Source organism: Lipophrys pholis (genome assembly GCF_963383615.2).
Source record: "Lipophrys pholis genome assembly, chromosome: 7".
Classification (NCBI taxonomy): domain Eukaryota; kingdom Metazoa; phylum Chordata; class Actinopteri; order Blenniiformes; family Blenniidae; genus Lipophrys; species Lipophrys pholis.
The window spans coordinates 25,135,181-25,157,521 of record NC_137638.1 but is presented as its reverse complement, the minus strand read 5'-3'; the positions used below and the strand labels follow the sequence as shown (position 1 = coordinate 25,157,521).

Sequence of the window (22,341 nt, the reverse complement as noted above, 5' to 3'; positions counted from 1 at the left end):
TAAACAAAAATTATTTTTGTATGACAAACAACAGTTTTAGTGTGAACAAAGTAAACGGCATTGAAATAACTGTAGATGTTTCTTCAGATTAGCAGTCAAAACATTGAGCCGTTTGTTGAATATAATGAATAGACAGAGATCCCTTTATTTTGTTATATTTACAATAAACTATAAATAACAGTACATAATTGAATTAATGTGCATAATATATGTAAACAAGACAAGAATTTCGATCTGCAGCATAGTCCCCAAAAAGCACTCGACTTTATACAAACAAAGGCACCTGTAAAAATGAAAAGCGAACACACCACTGTAATGTCTTCTTCTCTGCTGTTGTGCTTCCTGAGAAAGTGTAAAGTGTGGCGCTGGCTGCTGCGACCTTATGCTCGGTGTAGCGTGCCCACCAGTCGCTGGTAGGTTTCCCGCTCCTGTTTGAGGCTGTGATGCTTCTCCACGTAGAGTTTTCCATTCCTCACGACTCTCTCTCTCAGCACATGATCTGACAACAGCCTCTGAGATTGATGCACAAATTCCTGGCAAGGAGAGGGCAAAATGAGTCTCATTTGCTGCCAAATGCCACTTAAAAGCTTGCCAGTGAAGGTGCCTAGAGATATGTTTTTCAGCATAAAAGATAATCTAAGGCACAAGAACAGAACTGAGATAGAAGCCTTTGCATCGTTTAGTAAATATTTTAAAAGTGTCAGTGCATTGCCAAATGGAGGAGATATTTCTGGCTCCTGATCCAAATACTGGATGTCCAATACACCTTTTCAGTCTGTCCTAAGAGCTGCCACCTCTCATTTGCTTTTGAATCATGGGGGAAAAAAAACCCCAAAACAAAGGTGATTCTACGGTTAAAAAAGAAAATGCCAAACCAGCTGTCACGGGGACGTCGGGAGGAAAAGACGAGGGTGAAATTTTGACAACTAAACAAGAAGTAAGTGTGCCACAGCTGAGCATTGACCGAGGTGCGATGCAGTCATGCAGCATCGGGAATCCTAGTTGCTCATCTGCTGGCCCAGCAGGTTGAGAAAAGCCTCCAATAAAATGAAGTCAAAGTGCCTTGAAGTGTTCTTGCAATATGGCAGCCAACACGGACTGCAGAGAGCCAACGGGCACACAAAGTTTTAGCCACCGCCAGTCAGCAGGCCACTTCACTTTACTTCACTTCAAGTGACGTGATTATGTCTGGAGAGGCTCTTGGTGGGAAACGGCCCTTCTGAAAAGCCATATGAGAACTATAAATCCTCAGGAACAGGATTAAAACTCAACTTATGAGCAGAGTACTTATAATCACTTCACTTTCGGTGCAAATTATAGAACCAGACAAAACAGGCAATTTTTCTATTCTGAGTGTTTATCTCACTTGCCCAATTTCTTGATGGCCAAACAACATGATATAATTCCTTTGACAAGTTAACAGACTTGAAACAATCTGTCAATCAGTATGACAGCATTTAAATAATAATAATAATAGTGCGATCCATTGCAAGGACGGCTGAAAGACTTGCACTTGCTGCCCATTAGTCCTGGCTGAGGTCGGAGTTTATCCGGCCCAAGTTGATACAACCATCTGTGTGAGCTTCCTACTCACGGCTCATCTGAGCACACGTGCAGAGAGGACTTATCTCCGCGATCACAGCAACATCACGCTACAGCATGGTGTCTTGACAGCCTCACACTTAAGCCCTCTGTCAACTGGCATTAGCCTGTGCTCCTCTCCCATTGCATCAAACCTCATTAAATATCAGACTGGATGGCTCTCGTGGGGACTCCCCATTCTGCACTCTGTAGTTTGCTGCACTGTTGCATCAGTGCACGGTAATGTGGTAACTTTGTTCTGTCTCTAAAGGTTATTCCTTTTGAATTTAAACCAAGCACCTGAGATAACGTATAATAAAATAGAACGAAAGATTGCCTTTTTTATTTTTATATGTTACATTCTTGGATTCCATGATCATTTGATTGAAATTGTAAAAAAAAAAGAAGAAATGTAGTATAACATGAGAGAGACAATTTTCCCTGAGTCAGTGTTCTGGTATCACCTAGAAATCGTACTGGTGGTCAGTTGAGGAGAGAGTTGCTTTGCACTCCCATCACCACACAGACTATGTGTACGGACTGAAGGGCTTAACAGGAATTAACCTGTGTGGTGACCTGGTCAGTATCTCTCTCCATACCTGCGGAGAAGAGAACAGCAGGCCAGTGACCTCGTGCTCTACCACAGCTGCATTTCCTGGAATATCCCTGGCCAACACAGGTACCCCGAGATCCATGGCCTGTTGGAGCAGAGAGCAATAAATGCAAGTTCCCTGCTCAGTTCATCATTATTAGGAAGAAAGCACCCAAAAACCTTGAAAATCAAACTGCCAGGCTATTGTGCTCCTCAGTGCACTTACAGAATTGACAATCTGTGTCGACTAATACCTTCAGCAGGTTGTTGAGTGAGACATGCTTACATACTTATAAGACTTTAAGCCTGCTGTGGATTGTCTTAATTGACAGTGTTTAAGGGAGATTAAGTGGATTTGGAGGTTTTGCTTTCTCAGTAAGGGGAAGATTTTAGTCCAGCAATTAATTTGGGTAATTGTCCCTGAAGTGGCCCGATAACACTGCAGCGAAGCAACAATCTGAGATGACACATTTCCATAGTTAGGGTTGCTCTAAAAAGGTTTTGATGACAAGATCTGTTTAAATACCTTGATAAAAACCAATCCCCATGACCAACCTGTTATTCTCGCTGAAGTATGAACATGCTGTTGTCCAATTACCCATGAACCCCAAAGATATTTACCTCCAAGATTGCTGCTGACATGCCCTCTGAGACTGAGCTGTTGACCACAGCAGAGCACCTTCTCATGACAGCATGAAGCTCCTGTTGGCTCCTCTCCTGGGCCAAGAAGACCCCTGCTGTTCTGCAAAAAGCATTGGCAAAAGCACAGTTCTGCGTGACTCAGAGCTCACGGAGGCGTGAATGATGCTCAACAGCAGTGACAAGCTAAGGGTAGGAAACATGGTTGCACAATGTGTAACACGCATGGAGTGTCCAGGTAAAATCTTAACCAGACAGGGCAGCTCCCTGCCGCAAAGATCTTTGTTATGGTGAGCGCCGTCGGCAAAAAAAAACTGAAAGATCGACCAAGACTTGAGAGTGGGAGGACAGAAAGGGAAAGAAGGAATGCAGCACAGATTTTCGTTTCTGTTCAGAGTAGGTTAAGATAAAAGTGAGTTACACTGGCTTAGATGTATTTGTGTTCTTCCTCAGAGACACATAAGCTTAAACAATCTTCAAAAGGAACATAATAATGGCAGTTCGAGTACAAAACAGAAGCTTTACCTACTGACAACAGCTTCCACTTCACCAGTAAACACAGGATCAATCTGGAAAAAAACAAAAAACAATCAAGAGAAGAGAAGCCCTTTTACTGGCTGTCAAAGGCTCTGTTCTCATCAAAGATGCCAGAAATGACTTAATCGAAAGGGGGAAAAAAAATAAAATAAACAATGACGCAATTAATAATTGTTATCATGAGACTCATTCTCATAAAATCCTGTGTTTTCAGAGATTGGGGTCAGGGTGGGGTGGGTGGCCAATCTGATTAATTGCAATGTGGGATTTGCCTACATCAGTAAGCATGCAGAAAAGTCAAAGCATAGAAATTTGGGTCAAAGATGCGACCAAGCAAGCTGCTATTTTAGTGTCCTTCATTTCATAGCTCCTGACATTGTTGTATCAAGAGTTGTTTCGAAATGTGTGCCGTCTGAAACGATCCAGGAAACACCTTGATGTAATCATAAATTCAGAAAAACATTTCACATCTATCAAGCAATAGATTATTAAAAGCGATACTGACAAAGATTAAAGCTCACACGACACAATGTCATGGAGAGATTCAACCCCAATTTGACCAATCGGAAAAGGAGATAAGATAAATATGTTTGTCCAAGTAAATCTGCCAGCACTTTACTGCCTGATTACACTGGTGGTGTTTTTAAGGAAGCTGAAAGCACAAATTATCACATGACATTCATTTGGCTCAATAATAAAAAATAAAATAAAACATGGACGTCATTGTGTTCGTTAAATCCCAGTGGCAGGGCAGTGAGATGTGTTATCGCCGACAAACTGACCTGAATCTTCTTCGTAATGACAGATGTTGTGCAGCCAGAGCGCTTATTACTTGACTGAAGTAGCTGTGGATTTATAGTCTGCTGTGGTGGTCTGAGCGAGGCACTTCTCACTCTATCTCCTGACTGCATTTTTAATTTCACTCCATTTAACGTATTTTATACTGTTTATCTTTTAACCAAAAGTAAAACCCTATAATCAACACAGAACAATTTGGCAGTCATACAAACAAAAAAAAACAACCCAATAATAATAATTACAGTAGCTTTTCACTTTTCAGACAAATAACCCTGCCTCCGCTGTGATTCAGGGGTGTCGAGATGAATCACATGTCTTCGATTCCACCGAACCATTTCATCAAACAACAACAAAGCACAACCGAAGTGGAAGTGAGACAGTGTATAAGCCCCTGGCCATGTCTAATTGAGTTGTTTTTGAGCAAAACTAAAGCTGAGCGTACCTTTTGCCTGACACCGCTGTTTGAAAGAAAGAACAGACGCTAAAGTACTGTACACTGATGTCGAATCAAAGCAAGTCAGGTGGAAGAGGAGATGAAGACGTGCATGCAGAGAAATCAATGAGGGAGAGATTGGAAATTACATGGGGGGGGGGGGGGGGGGGGGGGGGCGACAGAAGTCTGAAGTGACTGCTGCATTGCTGCTGGTGGCCAGAATGTGACTTCTATTTGATGGACTAAAAAGACCAAATTAAAAGATATAAGTGCAATCACAGCAAGTAAGAAAGAAAAAAAAAAAACCCGCATTGAATGTTTAAAAACTGATTTGATTGCCTGGCTGACTGGCTGATTTATGAATCTCATAAATCATGGCTAGAAGAGCTCAATAGCTTCCCTCCCTCATTTTTTATTATTATTTTTAACTGACTTTTACATGAATCCACACGGCCTGTGTATGTGCAATCAATGTCTTGCAGGACGATGCACAGGTCAAACGTTTGTGTGACAAGCTACTATATGCTTTGCCATATATCCAACGATATATAGACCTGTTTACGTGGATTGAAAAGAGCTGGCTCTATACAGGTCCTTAGTGAAAGGCAAGTGTTTATCTGGAGGAGGCTTGGCTTTAGTATATGAAGTATGTAGAAGGCGAGACACAAAAACAAACAGCACCACCTGTGGTGCCGACCCTTCCTCAGCTTGCAGTAGACTTTTCGCCCGTTAATTCCAGCTAAACAGCTAAAGCCCGTGTCTCTGCTACATCCAATTAGAGGCTGCCTTAGTTCCCAGGGGAGATTTCAAGGTAATTTCCACTGTGCACATCGAGAGTCATGGTGCAGAGGGAGACACATGACGGGTGGGGAGAGGAAAATAATAAAACTGATTTGTGTACAGTTAGCGCATACTTACTCTTGGCCCAATGATGACCAGCACATTGAGCAGATTCTCACAGTGCCACTCTGAAAAACACAACATAAAACTGGCAGTGACAACCAAAACACACGGAGCGCGGTGAGAACAACGGCAGATTTTTTTTTATATCAGTAAAGCTGTTTGGCATATAGTAGAGCTATGCTTGTTTAGAGGACCATATGGTGTGATTTTTAACTAAGAAGACAGAATTAATTAATTCCAAGAAAATGTATGTGAAAACCCATACATCTAAACATAAGTACATAATTTGATGCCTTCTAGTGCGGTCTCATTACCATAACTGCATGCTATAAAGGTCACATAAAACAAGAAGATTTAACAATGTCACCACTCGCCTATCAGAGAAGGTTCTATCACAAATTTATAAGATCATCATCCAAAAAAAGATACGCTACAAAGGCAGGACACAACCGAAAGCACTGCTTGAACAATCTCACAGCAGTTTCACATAAATTTTAAATTAGGTGCAACCTAGCCGTAGAGATCTACCATCATTTTTAATTAATGAAGACATTGCCTCTACCACAGGCAGGAATAAATTCAGGGAGCCTTCGTGAATTGAGAGTTTACCTGAATACCCAGTTACATGGGCTGAAAAAAAGGCCCTTGTTGTATTTTGTAAGTTTTTCAACTGCAGGTACATGTGTAAAATAAATGGTAAACATAATAAATTACACAATATACCTGAAAAAGCCTCCACCAAATAGAGGGGGTCTTTGACTCTCCGAAGGCCACAGACCAATAGGAAGACGTGCAGCTCATCCACATCCTCGCTGCTTACACCTGGAGAGAAGCCAGACACACAGAGCGACAGGGCCACAATATCAAAACACCGCATAATGAACATCCCGAGTACATCAGCAGATAATGGAAGCAATACATCACCCAAGGTCATGAGGAAAATAAGACAGCAGTGACTAATGTCCTCGCACAATTCTCTGATCAGCAGGGAAATAGTCTGCTGAAAACATTGGAAGGTTGCAGCCTAATCACTGTGTAACGCAGCATCATAACCACAGAGGAAGTGTGCTTGGGTGACAATAGGCACATTGAACGGCGCTGGATTAAAAGCAACTCACCCAGCATCACGTTAACTCAATGAAACAGGTGAATAACCACTTCTTCCCCCCTGATTATTCAATCCTCTCATGCAATCTGAAGAGTCCAGAAACGGACATGTGTGCTATTGTGTGAGATGACTCCTATACTGGAGCTGGTTGAATAAATGCAGCGGATGCTCGCATTGATCCTTCATGAAGGCAACACACATCAAACTGTCAGAGGTCCTATAAGGACAAGGACCTTGAAATTTAATCGAGTAGTTACAATGCATTATCTTTTGTTTTCTCTGAAGTACCTGGAGCTGATCAGATCTGTGGAGATGATCAGACTTGCCTTCACAACTGTTAGATGAGCAACAGTCAGCATTCTGAACACAACGGACGAAACGGCACTGAGCTGCAGTGCAGAATATGTATCACAGAATTTTTAGCTCATGTGCTTCAACTTAATACAAGATGTAAAATACAGCCAAAACTAAAGGGAATATATTTTGTTTTCCAGGAATTTGTTCACAAAACGTATTGACCAAAATAAGGGATCTAGGTTTTTAGATTAAAGGCTCAAAAACTTCCAAGAATCAAAAATCGTGAGAGGAATGTGAGCATCTGCACCAAAATTGATATATTTTCCCAGTTAAGTGCAAACCTGCACGACACAAAAGAAATCAGAGATTATCATTCAGTAGCTTTGATCCTTTGGGAACTTAAATATCTGTTCAAAAAAAAAAAAATTAAGGTAATCTCACATGAAAAGAAGATTTAGCCCTGACATAAATTTTTAAGCCATTAAGTTCTGTTGGGGACCTCACCAGACCACAGAAAAACACTGTAGCCCCCATGCATCAACCCCCCCCCCCCCCCCACCCAGGGTAGGCTGACTCCCCCCATGGCCTCTCAGCCAGTCACTGATTGGTCAGGGCCCCCAGGATTTGACAACTTTGAATGCCCCATGCTTATCAAAAAGCCGTGGAAGCATTCACTCCTCTTGCTCAGCGGACACTGAGGAGGAAGGTGCTGCATGCAAGCAGCTCATCCTGTTAGCCTAATCCTGCTAACCGCTAACACCAGAGGCCAGAATCCGAAGGCCTCAACTCCACTTCTGACCCGACCACGAGGGTCAGAACTTCCCTGGAACCTGAGGCCAGCACCCAGCGTCTGATCTCTCTCATCGTGCAGGGAAGCGTTCCCTCCGGTTCTCCTCCAGGAATTGAATCCGGGAAACCACCTCGCGCTTTTTCCTCCAAACAAACCAGGACACAGCACGGACTGTCCTGAACCACAATCCTCTCCTCGTGCACAACGCAGCCAACCCGGGTTAGCAGGATGCTATGCACAGACCTGTTTAACTTTTATTAAGACGTGTTGATTCTATTACTTGTGATTTAACTCTGTTGGTGATAATAGCAGTAGTCAGCAACCTGTAAAACCAATGTTAGCTGTGCCACAGGGTCCTGCATGCTCATCTTGGCTTTACTAACAACCCTACACATATCACATCACACGTAATTGAACACCATCTGATGACTCCAGACGTGTTCCAAGGCAAATTGCATTCGGATAAACTCATTTTATAACTTGGCCTTTAACAGAGAGACGCTCAGGAGCAGACGCCAGAGCCTCACTACTACGGACCTTTCTTCTTCCAAACACACGGTCGAGAGCGCGGTCAGCCTTCGTGCCTCCCTGATAACCACCATTTGGAATGTAGTTTATTGTGATCCGCCTTTTTCATGTAGTTCCATCACACGTCTCACACACTCCCTCCACCTCCACCTCTCTCTCTCTCTCTCTCCGTCTCTCTCTCTTTCTGCGTCACACACACACTCACACACCCACACTGTCTTATTAATGTGCACAAAGGTGAATGAAATGTCGACCTCCTCTGTGTCAAGAACTCCAAAATGTATTCATTGGAGTATTTGTAATTAATTTAACTATTAATTCAAATGCCAAATTAATTGTTTAGTATATATTAGGAGTGTCATATACCGTAAGTGAATTGGCTATCATTTCCTATTTAATAGTTGGTGCCCCTGAGGTATCTAATACAGATCACATTTCATTTTTAGTAGAATAATTAAGGACTATCTTTGATAATTAGTAATTATTATCGACAGCCAAACTGCCAAAACCCAATATCACTGATGATTGTTATGAGGTAGGAAATCCCTACAGTACCTTATTGCTTTTGAGAAGCCACTTCTGGTTTTATTATGAACTTCAAGCAAAGTTTGTAGAAAGGCAAATCTGTAAAGCAAAGCCAAATGAATCAAAAGAAGAAAATTACATTATGCCAAAACTCAAAGATGTTAAAGGATATTTTAAGATTAGAGGGTTGCCATAAGTGTCAGAAGATTAATTTTTAATCCCTGACCTTCTATGCTTGACAATGACCCAAAAAGAAAATCCATCAATGTTGAGATAGCTGCACTGGCGATGGTGCAAGTAATTTAGATTAAGTATTAAAAATTCAGTTTGTCAATGTCAAACAAAAAAAAAAAAGATAAAAAAAGGGGAAACAAACATTTCTCTTAAATAATAGGGCAGACAGACATCCGCACGTGCAGTGAGCACAGTGACATTCGAGAGAAATCCCCTGCTGCCAGATAAGTCCAGATCAGAAGGCTGAAGCATCTCTTTTAATACTATTAAAGAGCATCTTAAAATGACAGCGTGGAGTCTGGGCATTGACCCTGATCCTCAGAGCCGATTGTCAAAAAAGCTCTGGCATCTGTGGGATGTATCAATGTTTTTTTGCATCGATTTGCAGTACAAAGACAAAAAACAATGCTTCTAAATGGAATAAAACAAACAAATAAACACACACACACAAAAACAGGGCAGTAACGTGACGTGGGATGGCAGAAATCATAACAAAGGACAAACCTTTCAAAATGAGTAAGAAATTCAGAGAAGGAGCAATTCACCTTTCCTTGGGGAAGAAAAACAAATATACAAATGATCTGTTGTGCCAGCGGCAAATTTGCACTTTCCCTGCAGTTCAGTGAGTTCTATACAAAACATTTTTTTTTTTTTGTTCAGCTGCCTTTGATTTCAGAAGGGCACTTTCAACAACCCCCTAATGCTTTAATCAGCGTGTGTGTACTACATGCGTTTGTGCGTGGATGTGGGAGCATGTATCTAAGTGAACAATTCCTATTAATCTGTGAAGAGACACAGGGTGACTCAGAGAACAGAGTCGGCGGGGTGTCGACGGAGGGTGACAACACCATCTAACAAGAAAGTTGCATTTAATAACACAACCACACAGGTGATGAGGATCATGAGGAACGGGTGTCTCTTTGAGAGCGGTGTGACTATCCATACTTGATAGCAAGATGTGAGGAGTTTGTGGCCCACCTGAGGCGAAAAGGTGAGACCTTACGAGGCGTTTTTTGTCTAATCATTAAATGGCAAATGGACTGTACCTTCACGGCACATTTTACATGGGGGGTTCGGCGTCTTGCCCAGGGACACTTCTGCACAAGCGCGGGGGTAATATGGGGTAGTGAATCACTAACCTGGGGACAGGAAGAGGACACACTCTTCCCTATTACACCTGCATACATGTGAGACATCAAAGGTAAGAGCTACTGTCCGTTTTGGCGAATCAAAACGAAGGCATTATGCATTACTTCCGGTATATATTACTTGCTTGAGGCCGCACACGAATGTATGTAGCTACCACTGAAATAAAATGCACGTCATGATTGCATGGACTCTGACCTTCTAATCAAGACGATAAGCAGTGACCCACACAAACAGGAATAGCAGCATTTGTTCAGCACCTGCTTCCAGTTCTACAAAACATTTTCACTGTGGATTGCTGATTTATTGAATTATGTATTATGCTGAAAACAATAAGGCTATTTAAAGAAATAGTCTTCTTTAAATAGACAAAAACAACTAATAAATCACGAGCACCGAATATGTTACTGTATGAATAATTGTATTTCTATTTGAACCAACACTTGAAATGGGACACGCATTTAAGGAAAACTGTATGAATGTCCTAATAAATGTTGCTTTTGATTATTTCTTATGAAAGGAAACTATGCCAGGAATACATAATACAATATTGTCCACAACTGTAGTCTTAAAACTAATGAAACAATTTTTTTTAATAATCTTTTTTCCCCAATGGTGGAACACACAAACTCTTTGAAATGTTCCTTTTCCCTTCATGTTCAGAATGCTCACTGAAAACTTCTTGTCTAATTATTTATAAATCTGATTGATCTGGCAGTGCACAAAGTCACTGGACAAATTAATGACAAGCTCATGTTTGTTTAACACCATCCATGACTATATCAAAGTATTGGTTACTCGGTGTGCGACAATTTATCTGTTCCCTCGACCCCCACCTCACAAAGCACACAGCGGGGACAAAAACACACAGACACACACTGAAGTTTGGGCCTTTGGAGGGTACATGACATCTAAAGGATAAAACTGAGATGTGTACGGTACAGTCGTATATCTTCAATCAGGTTGGAGCATTGCTTCGCCTCTTTTATGTTCGCCGGTGGGGGGCTTTTCACAGAGTGCCACTGCAGCACTGGGCCATGAGGCATACATTTATTTCCCGTACCTTTACCAACTTAGCCTATATACAATATAGTCAAGGTTTTGTGAATGATTAATTTATATCACACCAGATGGTGGGAAGAAAGAATAAATCAATATGCAGCGAGATCTGGGAGGAGAGAGTACACACATGGGATAGTGCCCTCTGCTGTGCTGGGAATGTGTATGGAGACAATGGGAGGATGAGAGCGGGTGGGAGGGAATACGGGATGCGACAGGAGCGACTTCAGTCAGACTGCGCTGCTTTGTTTGAAGATAAGTAAAACATGAGCAAAGTCACTGACATTGATTATTGAAGATGGCAAAACAGGTTCACAAAAAGGACAGGGAACATCTGATCTCTGAGACAGCAGAAGGACAAAACCACCCAGCGAGGAAAACAAAAACAAAAACAAAACAGAGCCTAAATGTTTTAGGAGAGTGTGACCAAAGTTATCCTCACAAAGGCAGATTCAGTTTATTTAAATGAAAGATCACAATCACATTGCTGGGTGTAAAAGTTCAAGCGAAAACATTCACAATGAACAACACTGATCAATAAGCGAGCTGCAAGGTGGTGTAGTGGTTAGAGCTTTCAACTCGGTGAGAAGGTCCCTGGTTTGAGTTTGCATGTTCTCCCTGTGTGTGGATTTTCTCCTTGCAGAAAACATGTGTTTCAGGTTAACTGGTGCTCATAGATCCTCCGTCGGTATGAATTTGGGTGTATGCGAGTGGTTGTCTGCCCCTCTGTGTTTGCTCTGTGACATAATGGCGACCTGTCCTGGCTGCATTCTGACTCCCTTCACTGTCAACTAGAATCGGCTCCATATAGGAGATGGACGGATGAGAAATCAGGTCTATTCCGACATGTATTCAACAACAGGAACAAAGCTCACAGTTCTTAAAAAAAACAAAAAAAAAACAAGTCGGTGCTTTAATCATGTCCAAGCTAACTCACAACAATGCTGATTCCAATTTCAAATGAGAGATGTGACTGTGGAGAATGGGTATTACTTGCACCAGTTGTGAAACATGGTGATGAATGGCTATGGGCTGGAGAGCTATTAATCAAATGTACCTCTCTGCAGTCTTCGGTGCTTTCTATGAGCACTAATGCACTCAGGATGGACATCATCTTACAAAGTCCCATTTAAAGTCCAGTTTGTTTGTAGAGACGCTCAGACTACCAGTGTATATTTACAGTAGTATCGACATGGGGGTCATTAAAGAATGAAAAAGAAAAAGAAAAATGTTGATTAAGTGAAATTTTATTATTGCAGAAACTGTAGAATCAACAACTGTGATCCTTATACCGTAGCACAGAATTTTATGCTCTCCCAATGGTAATTTTCAGGTTGAATGTCTGAATGTTTCCCCATTCTGCTTGCAGTAGTGGCTTCGCTGCACTGCGCTACACTATCCGAGAGGAGGTGGGGAGGTCGCTTTCTGCTATGTGACAGAAGTACAAGCCTTGTGTGTAGTGCTGCAAATGGCTACAAGAATATGTATAATGGCCATGAATGACACCAGCAAACCTGCTTTTCCAGGGAGTAAAAAATCCATTGTGGAGTTACCTGGACAATGTTTTGGAAGTGCACACACAACTGCCTCGGCAAAGGTTTAAGACGTAATCCTAATATTTCATTACTGTTTACATTACTGTCACGTGTTTGATGCGATGAACGGACCAACTCATCCATTCATACATCAATCTATCATACCACTTAATCTATTTTAGGATCGGAGGACATGGAGGGCCGATCCTAGCTGACTATGGGCAAAAGCAGGATTCATACACCCTGGGCAGGTTGCCAGTTGATCCCAGGACAAACACAGAGAGACAGATAATCACATTCACATTCAGTACCAACAGGCAATTTCAAAATTTACCTCAAATGCATGTTTTTGGGGTTTTTTCAGACTGCTAACCTATTACACAACTGTGCAGCTTCAGATCAACTCAGTGTCAGACTAAAAAGCTGTGACTAATGAAACAAATAAGCTTGTAAATTAAGTTAAGTATGGACAATCAAGCTGACGGTGATTATAGTATCACTTTTTACAGAATGTTGTCATGGGGTCCATACACTGAAGTAATTAATCAATAATATAGCCAAATTTAAAAACATCAATCGATAAACCTGTGAAGAATTGACTTTAAGGCCTGTGGAGCACATTAAGCCATATTCTCAGCACAACACACAAAGACGACTTCTCGTACCTGAACTCCTCAAGAATTCAGACCAGCAGAGTTTCTCAGTCACTTCTGTCTGGATACCTTCCAAACAAAAACACAATTAAACAGCACATTTACATTGCACACCAGCGCTCACAAATGATTATTCATCCCAAAATATTATTTCTGTGCATGCTCCAGTGTGATCGCTATCTGGTGATGAGCCTACAAAAATAAGCCTCCCCTGGTCGGGGCTCAGCCATGCAGCTGGCCCACGGGCTCTCGTCTAATCTATGAAGGGACACGATTTGCCAAACAAGGCTACTGGTGGGAAGCAACATGGAAGAGTGATTTGGCCTGTCCTACATGGAACGGTGGCCAATGGCAAGAGCAAACACAACTCTGTACCGCAGACGGTATGATAATGGAGGAAAAAAATGTCAAAGCTGATTAATGTAACACTTCAATGGCGAGTCGGGGATGCACAGCGCAGGACAGCGCAGGATATTCATCCTGCAGAGCTCACCTTGGGGCTGGACACAGATTTTGCAGTTCTGGGACGCCTTCAGAAACGAGAGAGAAGTCTGTGATTATTACAGGTACCAGAATACAATAACAGATCCAAACAATCATTAATTAATTGTACTATTAGCTTTTCCAAATGACTTTTGATGATCATGAAATGAACACATATGCTTTTTTTTGTGCTCAAAGACAATTTTGACAAAATGCCCATTTTAAAAGAGAGCCAGGAAAAAAAGGTTTCAAAGATAATGGCAATGCAGCAAAAATAAATCAGAGGAGAAGGAAAAGGAATTGACTGGATGTTATCACATCAGATCCATCCCCTATGTGTGTTTTCTGTCACAATAAAATGCGTGGCGATGCCTCTCGGTGCCTGTCCTGTCTGGCTGTTGTCACCACTAAATGGCAGAGATAAAGCATGCCACTTGCCTCAATTTGCAGCCTACGGCAAGAATCTAATCTGAGAATAAAACACGGTAATATTGTTTTAATGCCCGACTATTATGGGACAGGGCAGGATATTGTGTTTGTATAGTAAAAGCCCTTCTGCTGTATTTATTGATGCTGTCAGGCTCCTGCTGTCTGCTGATGTGCCATAAAAGGCAAACTAAAAGTTTAATTTTTCTCAGCAGGTCTGTGGAAAAGGAAATGAGCTGATTAAGCAAATAGGTCAAAAAATAATCCTTCTGATGGTAAACTGTGTCCTACACGGAACTGTTTCTAATTTAAGGTGGAGGTGGAGTGAAGCAGATTGAGATATTCATGATGATTGATCAGCAAATGAGAGCATACATAGATTCCTATATCAGAAAAATTTGGAAAGGAAAGAGTGACATTCAAATCCTCTTAAAAAAGAAAAAAAAAAGAAAATACCACTACATTCAATGGCACAATCTGTAAGCATCGGTGACACGAATTTGAGCGATCATAAAAAGTACTATCAGACTATTAACGATCCAAATTCAAATCTAAAGTGAGACATAAACTGTGATGTCATGTGTTAAAATCTTTTTAAAAAGTAACAGAATTTGTTTTCTTTGAGAAAACTGTTATCTTTTAGCGCTGACAAAGCCACCACGACCAAGAGTGGAAAGATATATACATAACACATATCTGGTGTAAAGAATTAAGATACTATTACTAAAAACAGACATTGTCAACAATGTCTCATAATCTTTGCTCACGGGATCTTCTTTTATTGTCTATTCCTAAAGTCAGGACAGAACTGTGAAAAAAGGCGTTCAGGTTTGCGGCTCCATCTGCCTGGAACGAACTAGAAAAAAACCTGAAACTCAAAAACCTGGTTTCACTGGACTCTTTCAAAACGTTGCTCTGTGACTTGGAGACAGACACATCTGTCTGCAGATGTTTTGAATGATGGACTTACTTTTCATTTGCGGGAAACCTTTTTCTTTATAGCAAATTTGCATGTTTTATGTGCCTGTTTTGTCTGGAACCTTAATGTACTGCTGCCTGTCTTGGCCAAATATTCTTAAAAAAAGACATTTTTAATCTAAACAAGGGTTTTCTGGTAAATAAATGTTAAATAAAAAAATACAAAAATGTCAGTAAATAGGGATGCACACGATTCTGTTCCCTTAAAACAGTGCTCCAAAGCAGAGAGATGTCATGAGTTACAGATATATGTAGATATGTCTACTATAAGTTGTTACTATGAGACGATGTGCAGCACAGTCTGTTTCATTGTTTAAAATGATTCGGTTTGTCTCATTAACACACAAGGATATAAAGAAGCAGATGGGGCAGAGAGATAGTCTTCATTACATACTATATTGTTGAACAAACTGTTGAAGAAACTTCCCTGAAAAACATTTGGTTTTGTCTGTTTGATTTTTTTTTTTAAAAGCCATATTTTCAATGTGTAACTACCAGCTATTGTTTTAAAACAGCAGGTTATATTAACATCCTCTGGATTTCAGTATCACAACCTTCATAACCTCAACTTTCACACTTTTATTGTCATTCAATGTTCTGTCATTGCTGATTGAGTTGCAGTTCTGTCTTTCTCTTTGGCGTCAAGGTCGAGGAAACAATTGGGGATCCACAACTTCACATTGAAACTGTCTAGGTTAACAAAGTGGATCCTACCTGCACAGAGAATTTCAGTTTCTTCCAACTACAAACAGCTTTGGTGCAGCGTCAATTGTTCAGGTGAACCAGAGGTAGCACATCTGGCACATATGTCTAGTCATTAATTAGAAGATTCAATTATTACAGTGTTGTTATGGTTTAAGGCGGTGTGCAATTATTGTGGTTTGAGCACGTTATTCTATTTTGTGAGTAAGTCGAGTGAATTTTGTCAAGGCGGTATGAGTGCTTTGCAGGCCGAATGCTTGCTCTCTGACTGCAACATAGATTTACCCACGGGTACTTGAACATGATGGACCAGTTGGGTAGAAGCAATAGAAAAAGAAAATGTATTCTCTTTTCCTCACTTTGGGTTGTTTTTTTTTTGCACTTACCTATTTGTGGCACTTTTCATGTTTACAACCCTGAGCTTCACTATCGACGTCTCCCTAGAGAGGCTGACTGAAAACACGCACTATTTAGATAGAGAACAAACTACAGCTGGTAGTGTATCAAAAATATCAAAAGAGTGTAATCATACCAAAAATAAACCAGCCTCTTCTTTCAGTTTGTCAGTAAATGCGACAGCAAACCTAATTTGGGAGCAAAATACATTTGATTATTTCTCCTATAAAAGGCACTTTCTTTTTTTTTTTCCCCACAAGAAGTAATAAATGTAATCTTTTTACAAGCAATGACAATCATTTTCGACAACAATGGAAATTTAAAAAAAAAAAAAAAGCAGCAACAACAGTAACACAGAAAAGTCTCCAGGCTCAGAGTGAGAGCAGAAAAGCAAGTGTAGCTTGAAGGCAAACAAACTCAGGATGAATGCTCCAAGAATACAATGAAGGAAATATAGAGCAAAAAACAGTAGGGAGACGTTCATTTGCGTTTGAGTGTGCATTATTAAATGGGCCAGTAGGCATTGGGTGCCGATTGAATTTCATGATCAAGGTTAGTGTATTAGAAGGTCCTAACAGTGGGAGGTACCGTACAGTATATGGACGGAGACGTTTGAAGTCACAAGAGCTGAATCTTTCATGAAGGCAATTATCTCCTTCGACATACTGTGTAGATATCTCATTATTGATCTTTATCATAAATGCTTAGGAGACAGAACTGTTTGACATCCGGTCAGAGGACTGGATATTTATTAGTTGCCAATGTTAAAAAAAAAGCAAGGAAGGAAAGAAAACTGCTGGAGTTACCCTGCGTGTGTTCAGCTTCATTCTTTCAGGCCAGAACTCCAGGCATGGGCATATCATGAAAATATCCAGACTTTTACGGCCCTGCAGATAACTGTTAACCTAGTCAATATTAGTCACATGCTTTTCCAAAAGATCAGGTAATAAAGTTATTTTGAAGAAGTTTTGTCTGTCCAAGAATGATCACCGTTTTTGAATTAGAGTATGTTTGGTATGTCGCGTCTGCTCCCTGTTTGCATTCAACAACAATATCAAAGAGTTTTTAAAGTATAAATACATATTTATTATTAATTTCAATTAAATTCAATTGTATTTCTATAGCAGCAATTACAACACAGTCATCTCAAGGCACTTTTACAGAGAAAAACCCAACAATTCCATATGAGCAAACAAGAGGAGACAGTGGAAAAGCTCAACCCCCTTTTAACAGGGAGAAACCTGCAGAACCAGATTCAGAGGTGGAGACTTTCTGCTATTCTGGTTGGGGATAGGGAGAGAAAAAGATAGGACAGACAGACAAATGTTGGGGAGGCATTCAAGCCCTGGATCGATCGGATGTAGGAATATTTCCATTCAGTTGCAATATATGTATTTATTTATGACATATTTATAACATACAACTGAAAGCAAGTCTATCAACCATCCATCTTTCTTCTACAAAGCTTTGTCCAATTCAGGGTTATGAAATATTAGTGCCCATCCCAGGTGACTATTGGTGAAAGTCGGGTACATGCAGAGAGTCACATATTCACGTTGAACAGAGGGAAAAAAACTCAAGCATGCACAAGAATGTGCAAATGCCACACAAAAGCTCTCCAAACCAAACTATTCTCCCCTTAGGCAAGAGCGCTAACCAGTCTACAAACTGCATTGTGCTGTGGGGGCCATGTGTGTCACACTCACGACACCAATACCAAAGAGAGGCCGTCTTTATGGCAGGTGTGTTACTTTGTCACGCACAAACACAACTGACAACAGATATTGTTTCCTTGAAGTGACACTGCAACAGAGAGGGATTTCATGAGTCTTGGCTATTTGTACATTTTTCTATTATGCAATGTTACTGTGACAGTGTGCGGTATAAACAGTTTTATTAAAGTTTTAAAGTGATATGGTATGTCAAATTAACTCCTGTATAGAAATAAGCAGATGAGCTGATACATTTTCTTAATTACATTTATTTTTATGCAAAGTGTGTCTAGTTTTACACCCCCACCCCCCATGTACTGTTTGCTGTCTTGGAAAATTACTATCTGCCATCGTTTTAAAATAGTTTGTGACAACATCACCTGGCTTTGAGTAACACCTGCTCCATTACCACACGCTTCTGCTCAACTTTCACATCTTCATTGATGTCTGTTCCTCCAAAGATGACGCCAAAGGGCATTTTGACATCTGTGGTGAAGAGCGGATATAAAACAGAATAGGTAGTGTCATATGAGAGACAGGCGGTGGTTTATTACACAGATAAATACATACTATGGCAACAAGCACTGTTTACCAAGGAGGAGTCTGCCTGCTTTGAAGAGGTGAATGGCCAGAGCACCACCAAACGAGGGATCTTGAGATATTAGATCTGCCACATCAGCAGCAGATTGAAATTCCTTTACATCTCTGAGCTCACAAATGTGTCCTGCTGCTTCAATGTGGGACCTAAAAAAAAAAAAAGACACGTTTGAGTTTGTATGCAGGTTTGTGAAAATAGATTGACAATATGGTTCAGTAAGACAGCCAGTTTTAACAGCCTTTACAGCTGATTTATTACAACAAGTGAGGTAACTTAATGTAGGAAGGCTCTGTTTCAATATCATTTGCATCACGTATAACGTCAAACGACACTCCGTGGACGCCTGTTACCTTATTCTCTCAGCTGTGGTGTGATTTCCAGTTTTGGGGCTGAGGCAGGCAAGAAAGAGTAATTTCATATTTCCACAAAAAAGCTGGTGTGTCGAGAAATGTAACAGCTGAGACTGAAATACGACGGAACACCAAGTTGAGTGTCATAGCGAGGAGGAGCTCTGTGACTTAACACCTCTCACATTTCCTCAACTCATGCCATGCAGCTTGCAGCTAGCCGCCGCCAGCGGCTCGAGCTTCCACGCACGCTTCCAATGTTTACATGTCCGTCTCCTTTACGTGCCCCCGGAAACACATGCGGACAGCGGAACTTTACCAATTTCCAAATTGTATTCGATTTTTATTTTGTGATTATTGTTGGACTAAGCCAATTCCTTCAAACATTCCCAATGGGTTTATATTTTTAAGCTATATTTTACATGAGAAGATCTGCGACGACAAAATAACAACGACGAAAGAAACCGCAATTTCACTTCCTCCTCCCGGTGGTCCGTCATCCGCGTACATGAAGCAGACTATTATAGCTTATGGATAAGCTGCCAACACGGTCTTTATACTCGCGTTGCTTTTGCAGATCTTTTTCTGGGCAGCGCAAGCGTGAGCGTTTTCAGACTGAGCTAAGTGTCACGCGATAGTACTGTGACACTGTTTTGTTGACTTCCAGTTCCCTTTCGGTGAAGTTTACAAGAAACTAACTTTACCTTTCAGTCGGTGATTTTATCCATGTTCATTGAGAGACCTGGTGACCACTGCTACGCGTGTCAGTAATTAAAGGTAATGTAAAACCAAGATTTTACCAAGCCGTTGTTGTGCTAAAGCTAGCTTACTTTGGTCTCGAGTCATTTGATGTCGAAAGCTTGGCGGAGTTTTCCATCAGAGCCTTCAAAAGTTAGAAAATCAAACCCGTTGGCACTATTGCAGGAATGGAGCTTTGCAAAATTCATCGTAGCACTTTCAGAACATTCCAAGAGGAGCTCAGAAAGACCAAAAAGTATTTTATATAACTTTACAGACACATTTACTTGTATTCTTTCTCATATTATTGTCATACTGAAATATTCATATCTCTAATGCTCTTAAGATATGTCAATATTGCCTTACTATTTTAGTTATACGTTTAATTAAATGTAAGTTGAGTGTAAAGTGGTGTTTTTCATAGTTATTATTGTTATACCTTGATGCTGTTATATGTAGATGGGCACCGATGATCTCTCTCTCTCTCCCTCTCTCCCTCTCTCTCTCTACTTACACACGCACACACGTTAGATGATAGTGGCGGTGACCTCTATAACTGACTCAATCTGTATTTTATTTACAGGTTTTCGACTCCATTGAACAATAATCCAAGAGTATGGCAAACAGCAGGGACACCAGTGAGACCACCCCTCTTTTGGACTCTGGGAGTCGACCCCCAACTCCCTCAGTCTTCAAAGGAAGAAGACTGGCCTGTGCAGCCGTCCTGCTGGCTGAGTCTTTAGAACGGATCGCTTTCTATGGCATCATATCCAACCTGGTTCTTTTTCTCAATGGCAGTCCTTTTTTATGGGAGGGCACACAGGCCAGTCAGGCGTCCCTTGTGTTTATGGGAGTTACCTACCTGATTTCACCATTTGGAGGCTGGCTGGCAGATGCATACCTGGGGAAATTCCTGACTATTGCGTCAAGTTTGATCCTGTATCTTATTGGCATGTTATTTTTCCCCTTCCTTTCAAATAAGGACACAATGCCGCATGTATGTGGAGATATGCCGGCATTTTCTGTGCAACATCCAGAATGTCTGTGGCAAAATGACACCCTTCCAAAAAACGTAACCTGCCCATCCCATGATCGATATTGTGCTTCCGTGATCTACAGTGGACTCTTTCTAATTGCGTTAGGTGTTGGTACTGTGAAGTCCAACATCACTCCATTTGGAGCAGATCAGGTAGAGTATAAACATTGTGCAGTTTCACATCTCAAAGTCTGTATTATATAACCAGAGAGCGAGCTTACTGTCGGATCTCTTCTTTAACAGGCCCATATAAGATTAGGTATGCAGTGTGCCATCATGGGGATCAGACATGTGACGGGTTTTCTGTGTTACCATGACATTTCACTGAGTCATGCATGCTCTTAATCATCATGGCCAGTTAAAATGTAAAGTTAAGGTCTTGGTGAATATACTAGAGCCAGCATTATTCATGAGGAATGCTGTTATTTACACTGAAGACTTAACAAGAAGTGAAACAAGCATCTCTTGGTCTGCTGTCAAAATATGACCAGACTAACCAGGAGGCCTGCTACGCGATCAAGCTGGCAAAAAAAATGTTGGGGAAGTTTGTCAATGGAGTCATTGTTTCTCAAATTACGCTAATCAGATGCGGATAAAACCTCACGAACTGTTCCTACAGGGCAAATATGATTAGTTAGTGAGCTCAATGCTACTCATGAGAAGACTTTTGGGTTTCTGTCAAAAGCCTAACCTGATCGTGATCAAGTATGCATTGGGATAAAAGAGAATGATTCTACAGAAATATGGCAAATACAGAATAGGATGCTTTTTGTGAGACACATTCAGAGTGAGTAACTTGACAAAGACGCATAACTTCTTTGCATCTGAAATTTGCCACTTATTCCTATGAACAATCCTCTCGCTGAAATACTGAAAATATGGAAGTGTAATTTAAGATTTAAATGCAACATTATTCCTATCCCAAACACAATTCACACCGTTTTGCATTGATCAAAATTTGGTGTTTTGAATTTACATCTTCTTCACAAATATGAATTTGCATCTTAATGGAGTCCGCACACTGGACCAGAGCCGATGCAGCTGCAGCTGCTAGTTGATAGCTGGGAATTCAAGTTAGTCAATGATTCAGGAAGAAAGACACTTTACTGCAGCTGCACATATATACATATATATTTTTCTTTTCTGACTCGCATCACCCATCTTCTATACTGCATTTAACTCATATGCATGTTACAGGGGATGGATTGGATCCCTGCTGAGTCTGGGCAAAGGCGGGGAACAACACCCTGGACAGGACCCAAAGATATTTTACACAAAAACAGACACAATTGACGTATTGAGCAGAATCCCCATCGGCCTGGTTTAAGAGGTGGGCTTTCAGTTGTGTTATGAGCGAGTCCAGGCAAAGGGCATTGCAGGCCTGCACTGGGATGTATGCGATTTGTGTAATATGTAGTTGTTATATTCTGGATTTGATGGAGGATACACATTAAAAACACGACAGTATATCAAGAGCTTGTCTCATACTGACATGACGAAGGGTCTGAGTGAGTGCAGCCACTTACACTGATTGATCTTGTGTCAGAACTAAATGTATAGGCAACAT

General features: G+C 40.9%; 2 protein-coding genes across 2 annotated transcripts in view; one reads left to right on the top strand and one right to left on the bottom strand.

Moving 5' to 3' along the window:
* Positions 1-20: 20 nt before the first annotated feature.
* glt1d1 (glycosyltransferase 1 domain containing 1) lies at positions 21-19,271 on the bottom strand. The gene is made up of 12 exons (XM_080467842.1): positions 19,004-19,271; positions 18,648-18,799; positions 18,436-18,541; positions 16,480-16,531; positions 13,852-13,888; positions 13,371-13,427; positions 6,207-6,305; positions 5,499-5,548; positions 3,338-3,381; positions 2,795-2,915; positions 2,181-2,279; positions 21-533 (listed from the first exon to the last, which is right to left on the bottom strand). The coding sequence occupies exons 1-12, from the start codon at positions 19,069-19,071 to the stop codon at positions 381-383; spliced, it is 1,038 nt and encodes a 345-aa protein (XP_080323968.1). The 5' UTR covers positions 19,072-19,271; the 3' UTR covers positions 21-380.
* Positions 19,272-19,562: 291 nt separating this feature from the next.
* slc15a4 (solute carrier family 15 member 4) overlaps positions 19,563-22,341 on the top strand; it is a 32,896-nt gene continuing 30,117 nt past the window's right edge. The window contains exons 1-2 of the mRNA XM_080466779.1: positions 19,563-19,777; positions 20,322-20,927. Of these exons, the coding sequence (XP_080322905.1) occupies positions 20,355-20,927 (573 nt within the window). The 5' untranslated portion in view covers positions 19,563-19,777; positions 20,322-20,354. The remainder of the gene's footprint in view (positions 19,778-20,321; positions 20,928-22,341) is intronic.